Raw genomic sequence first — 7,787 nt, forward strand, 5'->3', positions numbered from 1 at the left:
TGACTGGCAGGGGTCCAAGGTCTCAGGCCATCTTCTGTGCTCCCAGACCCATTAGCAGTGGGCTGGATCGGAAGTAGAGTAGCTGGGACTCCAAGTGGCACCAAATGGGATGCTGGCGTTGCAGGTGGCAGCTTCTGCTATTCACAGTGCCAGCCACTGAGAGAACTTTGGTAAGAGGAATCATAATAGCAGTGCCAAGCATAATTGACTCAGTTGTCACAACAGGCCTAGGAAAGTAGGCAATATTTTCATTTTTTAAAATTTCAGCTGTCTTAAGATTTGTTATTTGAGATGCAGAGTGTCGTAAACAAACTCCCCGTCTACTGGTTCGCTCTAACGCCCCACGCAGCAGCTGAGGCTGGGCCAAGGCCAAAGCTGGCAGCTAGCCGGCGGCCAGGAACTCAATCCATTCCTCCCACACAGGGGCACGAACCAATTACTTGGGCCAGTACTGCTACCACCTAGGGTCTGTGTTACGTGTTAGCAGAAAGCTGGAGTCAGGGGCAGGAATAAAGCCAGGTATCAAACCCAGAGAACTGCAGTGTGGCACTTGAGTGCCTCAGTCCCTAGACCACAGGCCTATCTCAATACTTTGGTTTTTATAGGTGAGAACTGAGATTCTAAGACATTAACCAGATGATCCCAGGTCCTGTTATATTAATTCAAGGGAAAAGACTGAGATATAAACCTTTGTGAATTCTGAATAATCAATTTGCTTTTTCAGTATTACTATAAACATATACATAAATACATTCATGTATTACATGCACATACAAGAAACCTTTCTAACCTTTTCTAATTTCAGGTCTCTGTCAGTGGAACTGAATGGGACTATATTGCCACACAGGGACCATTACAGAATACCTGCCAGGATTTCTGGCAGATGGTGTGGGAACAGGGCGTTGCCATTATAGCAATGGTGACGGCAGAGGAGGTGAGTACTCGATTCTCTTTGTTGACATCTCAGCCCCAAGACGGTCCATGTTTCCCGAGTAGGACCCTGGGCTTTGCAGGAGGCGGCTCTGGGAGAGCCCTGTGTGGTGGTGGTCAACCTTCTCGTCTTCTAACAGGAGGGTGGCAGGGAGAAGAGCTTCCGGTATTGGCCCCGACTGGGCTCCAGGCACAATACTGTCACCTACGGGAGGTTTAAGATCACCACGCGGTTCCGCACAGACTCCGGCTGCTACGCCACCACCGGCCTCAAGATGAAGCACCTGCTCACGGGGCAGGAGAGGACAGTGTGGCATTTGCAGTATACAGACTGGCCTGAGCATGGCTGTCCAGAGGACCTCAAGGGCTTTCTGTGTAAGTGTTCTGGTTCCTAGATGACCTCCTGCAGAGCCGTTAGACTCGTATCTTTGTGTTGCTGCATAAATTTTAGACTTGTTTTCAAAATCATTTAGCTGTTCAAAGCAGGAGGCTGCAGAATGCCAGCCCTGACTCTCAGCATTGCCTCCCCCCTGGGCAGTGCGCCCCCTCACCTGGCAGGTGGGCATGCAGAGGCCCAGGTGGAGGTGCTAATGTGCCCACATCCACACACAGCCCCTGGAACTGGTCATCAGTATGCAGGCCTCCTTATCTGCAGCCTTCTCAATCCATGGAGATGGGAAAACTGAGTACTTTGTTTCTTTGATGTTTTTCTCACAGCATACCTTGAAGAGATCCAGTCTGTGCGACGCCATACGAACAGCACAAGTGAACCCAGAAGCCCGAGTCCTCCCCTGTTGGTCCACTGCAGTGCCGGAGTGGGAAGGACTGGCGTTGTCATTCTGTCAGAGATCATGATCGCTTGTCTGGAACACAATGAGGTGATGCCTTTCAAATAAAGGAAATCTTCAACGTAAAATAACTTGAAAAGTAGAGAGGGACAGAGTCAGACCTTAGAGCTTCTGAATGTTTGCACTGGCGGAGGTTGGGCCAGCCCAAAGTTAGAGCAGGGAACCCGGTCCAGGTCTTCTGGATGGGCAACAGGAACCCAACTCCTTGGGCGGTTACCTGCTGTGTCCCAAGGGTGCGTCTTGCAGGAAGTCAGGATCAGAAGTGTAGTCGGGACTCCCAACACAGCACGCTGTGTGACATGGTGACATGGTGGCCTCCCAAGTGCCCACTGCCCGCTGGCTCAGTACAACACATTACCTGGGACTGTGGAAATCTCTGGATATTCAGTGTTGTGTGCAAAAGGCTGTGTTTTCCTGGAGAGTTGCAGTATCTGTGAGGAGACAGAATAGTCGTAAGAAATACCAGGCTGTTTAATTTTGTTTGAATCGTTGACTTCTGAATTTGTGGTTATTACTCTCATTTCTTGGAACACCTGTTGGCTTGTCAGTTAGTGCCAGCCAGAGCTCTGTGCAGGAAATGCTGAGCAGGCACTGACAGCCATGAGCACACTGTGTTTCTGCTGAATCTTGGTATTTGGTGAAATATGGTAGTTTACAGCCAAAGAAAATCAGTGAGCTTCACTTGGGGAATGTTGAAAAAATTCACATGGATGGTCTGTGTAGTCCACACGCATGAGGTTCTCGCGGGTTACTCATTTGCACAGCAGAGGCTCAGGCAGAGAAGGGCCGTGCACCGCCTAGCAGGGGAGCATGCCGCCTTCATCACGGTCTCTCTCCTAGGTGCTGGACATCCCCCGAGTCCTGGACATGCTGCGGCAACAGCGGATGATGCTGGTGCAGACCCTCTGCCAGTACACCTTTGTCTACAGAGTTCTCATTCAGTTCCTGAAAAGCTCCAGGCTCATCTAAGCTCCCACAGCTTCCACAGGGACCCAGTCACATGGAGCGTTTACAGCTTTTAAAAAACAGAAGTGCTTGCCTAACTCATCCTTTCTCCTCAACGCCTGACGCACGCAGCAATCCCAGGGCCTGGTGGTGCGCAGGCGTGGTGGCACACTGACGGCGACACAGCACGGGCCGAGTTGGGGAGTGGTGCCAAGGAGGACCTGGCTTGAGGGCACGGCCCTGCTGTGGACTCGGGGATTTGCAGTACTTGCACACACTTTTGGAGATTGTATTTTCTAGACAATTCTCTATTTTACTGAAGCTATGCTGGGCAATTCTGGCAATCACTAAAGTGCATAGATCTCTATCCCTAACTAGGTTTTGAAAACGGAGTTCTATTTTATGATTAAAATATTTAGCAGTTCTCTTAGAAACTGAATTTTCTGTGGTGATGATCTGTAGATATGAGTGGTTCCTGTAATAACTTTGTATTTAAAACTGTGTTATCTTTTTTAAGCTGTGGGTTCCTTCTGGTTTAGTTACCAAACCCAAAACTATAAGCAAATTCTCAAAAGTGTTATTTTGAAACACAGAAAGCATTTTTATATTTAGAAAATTTTTTATCCTAAAACTTCTATATATTTGTAACTTCTATATTTTCCAAAACAGGAGCTCAACTCATGAAGACCGAAATGAGTCAATGTAACGGAAAATTGGGAATGAAGGCGCATTATTTTAAGAATGTGAATAATCAGGTTCCTTATATTTCAGTATTGTAAACCTAACGGAGTTTGATTTTACTGATTGCAGATGAAGTAAAGAACAACTGGATAGGATGGCATCGAGCACTTTCTTGTTAACAAAAACATGGGAGTTCTCCTGTAAGTGTTGCTTCTGTAGATGAGACAGCGACGACGGATGTGGTTTCAGAAGTATTTGCAAGAGGAGGAGAAAGCATGTGAGATGAGGAGCAGAGGAAGTGGAACGCAGTGACCAGGATGCCGGTCAGTGTCAGCGGCTGACGCCACGGAGCTGTGCCAGGGCCTTCAAGGCCTGTCCTTAGAGTGCTTCCACCTGACCTGTACTCTTCTGTTGTGACTAAATTTAGGTTTACATTATTATCTTGAAACCTTGAGGAAGCTTCACATAATTTTGACTAAAAAAAAAAAAGAATAAATTCATCTCTTCTCCCAAAACCACAACCCCCTCTTCAAAACAAAAACGAAACAAAGCAAAACTTGTCAATCTCAAGAAATTAATGTGGTACATAAAAGGCACTTGCATTTTAATTCCTTATGCCCCTAATTTCAGTTCTGGGGTGCTCATGGCTGTTCAGTACCCTTGCTCCCTCTCGTGGATGGCCTAGCCCTGAAGACCAAGCCAGGCTGAGTTGAGGGGTGAGGCCTTGGCCAGGCTGGCATGGCCCTGTTCATGGTTCTTATTGAACAGGAGGGACAGACTGGCACATTCTGCCCAATGTCCGTCTTCTTTTTCCTTCTTAGGAGGCTATTTCGTACACAGGCAGAGCTTCCAAAATGTCGTATCTAGGGCTGCTCCCTCAATACAACATCCTAGTCATTATTTTGATTTCCATGTCACTTGGAAAGCAATTTACCTCACTTTTGGGAGTGCTAAGTGTGCGTTATCAGCTATGACATACAATTTTCTACTTCAGAACCCAACAACCTAAATAAAATTCAGAAAGTAGTCATGAAAATGGGCACACTTCTCACTTAGGAACAAAATACTGATAGTAAATTATACAGCTTTAAACTTTTTGTTTAAAGAACAATAGCAATAGACAAAAGTTTTGGGAAAGTGTTCCCCAGAGGGCACTAAGAGTTGTTAATGGTGACATTTTCCTTCTCCACACCACATACAGGATAAGAATGTTTCTGAAGCTTTTTCTTTCAATGGTACGTTTTACACAAATCCTACGGAGTTTGAGCCTTCAGAGGTGTCGCAATGATAAGAACATTGTAAAACAAAAATCTAATGAAAGAGTAATATATGGTATATTTGTGTTCCTGTTATAATTTGATAAGTGAACTTAAGAGGACGAATTATCCTGTTTAAATCTGTAACCCTGAAAATGTTGCTTGTTTGACATCGCTTCTAAGGCCTGAATTCTTTCATTGCAGTTAGTCATTATGAAAGGATTTGTGAATAAAAGTTTCTCTTGCTGAACTTGGTTTCCCATGTCTGAGCTGAAAGCGTTACTGTCTGCCACACAGTGCTCTGTGCACCTCAAGAATCATATTCCTTAACTTCATAGCAAAGTTATCAAAATGATTTTTTTTTTTTTTTACAAAAGTAGCTTACACAGTAGTGTTTTCTATAGATCAGCTTGGTGGGGTCTTTTGGATGAGAGGTGCAGCTGACAGTGTTGAGTGGAGTAAGTGCTTGTTTGGGAATGCCGTTGGAACGTTAACTGCAGTTGTCTCTTCTGGAACATGTTCTGTGAAGTATTCAGAAAGCCCTAGAATTTAGTCCTCCAAACCCTGTGCCAGAATGAACGCAGAAGCTCGACCTCAGACACTCCCAGCTGACATGGTAATGTTCATAGTGTTAAACAACTTTAAATGTATATAAAATGCAACTGTTTATAATACAACTTATTAACCTAAAGGTCAGCTGCAATATAAGAACAGGTTTATTTTAGATTTGTACAAGTTGAAGCAGGAATTACTATTGTAATTTTTATAATTTTTTTGAATATGAAAGCTGTTTGGAGAATTGACTCACGTGACTGTGGCAGCTTAGAAACCTCACAATGAGGGGCTATTTGAACGCAGAGGTTGGGACACAGCGAGTCCAGTTTCTTGCTGACTCAGAGCTGGGAGGCACTAAGTGACGGCCCCCCAGCCGGCTGCTGGCCTGCCTACATGTGAGACCTGGATTGTGCTTTGGGCTCCTATATCTGTCCTGGCCCAGCCCTGGCTTGTTTCACGCATTTGCGGAGTAAAGTGGTAAACGGACGGTTCTGTTTCTCTGCCTTTTAAACAAATCTGAAACTTTGTCTTCTAGACCCGTCAATGGCTAGAAAAAGGCCAGAGCCCGGAGACTGGAACACTCTCTTCCACACCGGGTGGAGAGCATGAGTTCCGCGACCTGCTGCTTTCCCAGGCACACTGACAAGGAGCCAGGACCAGTGCCAAGTGCACATTCAAAAAGGGATACTGGTGTGGCAAGGACTTAGTAAGCTGTGCTCCAACATGCGTCCTGCGAAGAGAATATTTTAAAAAGTCTCGTGACTTTCAGAGGCCAGAGACTGGGATGCCAGGACACTGTTTTAGTCTGAAGCGCTCAAAATTGGGGAAAAATCAAGACCCTTAAATCAAGGCTGAAATCCTACATCTAGGCAAAGGGAAGGCCAATAAGCCTGGAGTTCTACATCATTTCTTCTATATTGAGCTCATTTGGATATACATTGAGAGGCATTTATTTCCTTGCAAGGTTTCATGTGGAATAAGCTCAAAACCACATCTTTCCAGTTTAAAATAAAATTCCCAATCGCAGGAGGCTCATTTTTGAGCTAAGAGATGGTATAACTGTATACCCTACTATATAATTACTTGCAGAAAACTGAATAAAATCTGAAAGCCCAACCTGAAACCTTGTTTTGGGGGTTAGGTGAATAGGAAGGTTTTAGAGGGCATTTCGTGGCATCCTGGGATTGTGAAAGTGGTACAGTTCCAGATCAAATACCAGCCATTAGAGTGGATCTCTATGTTGAACTGTATTACACTTGCCTTTGTAAACAATGCTCCAAGCGATTGTGAACTTTCCTAACTTGTCCTCATAATGCTTGCTTAAGGCAGAAGGTGCCCGGAAGGTAAGCATCAGTGTTCTGGAACAAAGTTACTATAGCCTATTCGCCGAGAAGCTTCAGGCAGTTTTCTCCCTACTGCCCCCTGGTGGAGAGGAGAGGATGCACTCTCCCTGCAGCTGCAGGTGGCAGCTGAGAGTTGCTGAAGTCGGCCTGGCCAGCATGTTGTGGGGAAGTTCCGCAGCTGCGGAAACTTGAGCGTTACAAGGGAGCAGAATGCAGCTTAATGATGGAGGACGTGGGGCTGCTGGGAACCCAGCTGTGAGGCGGGCCAGACATGAGGAAAGGCGAACTGGCGAATCCCACCTTTCCTATTGCCACTTCCATGTCCTAGCCACCCCCAGTCATGTTACTGGGAAAAAGAAACAGCCAGCAGGACTCTAAGGGGGAGCAGCTCCAAGGCAGATGTGTGAAAGCACACTGTTAGGTCACACGCATGTATGGTTGCCTGCCTGCCCACTTCACTTCCAGAAATGTTAAAGATTTTAACATTTGTAACCTGAAGTAACAATTACATTTCAAAGCATTTGGGGTAAATTGAAAAAAAGTAATCTTGAAGGGAAAAGGGAACAGTCACTAGACTTTGAATTGATGCTTTAATAATGTGGATATAATTGCATAAGAGGATTCACTGAACTTCTGACTTTTGGCTGCCAGAATATTTCATATCTCTGGAAATTATTTATTAGCTAATGAATGTTTTATCATTATTTCTTAACTTCCATTAAATGACTGTGATGTTATCAGTAAAACCCCTTGGCTTGGAGTCTGCAGGGCTGTAGCTGTAGGGCCTGTAGCAAGCAGTATACAACAAACAGCATGTTTTCAGTCTAACAGCCCTGCAATTTTAACTGCATTAGTAGGGGATTTTTAAATTGTAGCAAAAAAAGTTTTTGTCCCAAGTTTGCGGGTCCCTGAGACCCATGTGGGAGCCTCAGATGGAGCCCCTGGCTCTCGGCTTTGACCTCTCCTAGCCCTGAACACTGCAGTCATGTGTGGACTGAATCAGTGTATGGAAGATTTCTTTCTTGGTCACTTTGCCTTTCAAATAAATAAATCTTAAAAAACAAAAATTCAGGCAATCTTGCTTAAAAGGCACACTTACTCATTACTCTTGAGTTGTTTGAAAGTAGAGAAAAAGATATAAAGATTCTGGAGTGAATGTGGCAAAATGTTCAAACATTATTAAAGCAAAAAATGTATAGGAAGCAGTTAAAATAAGATGCCGAAAAGAG

The 7,787-nt window shown here is 45.0% G+C and overlaps 1 protein-coding gene across 2 annotated transcripts in view; it reads left to right on the forward strand.

Moving 5' to 3' along the window:
* Positions 1-2,756, forward strand: part of PTPN21 (protein tyrosine phosphatase non-receptor type 21) — a 57,699-nt gene extending 54,943 nt beyond the window's left edge. For both annotated transcript variants that reach the window (XM_058655346.1, XM_058655347.1), the window contains exons 16-19: positions 806-934; positions 1,071-1,305; positions 1,648-1,808; positions 2,619-2,756. In XM_058655346.1, coding sequence (XP_058511329.1) covers positions 806-934; positions 1,071-1,305; positions 1,648-1,808; positions 2,619-2,747 — 654 coding nt within the window. In that variant the 3' untranslated portion in view covers positions 2,748-2,756. The remainder of the gene's footprint in view (positions 1-805; positions 935-1,070; positions 1,306-1,647; positions 1,809-2,618) is intronic.
* The last annotated feature ends 5,031 nt before the right edge of the window (positions 2,757-7,787 follow it).

The sequence above is a fragment of the Ochotona princeps genome, chromosome 26 (genome assembly GCF_030435755.1).
Source record: "Ochotona princeps isolate mOchPri1 chromosome 26, mOchPri1.hap1, whole genome shotgun sequence".
Lineage (NCBI taxonomy): Eukaryota > Metazoa > Chordata > Mammalia > Lagomorpha > Ochotonidae > Ochotona > Ochotona princeps.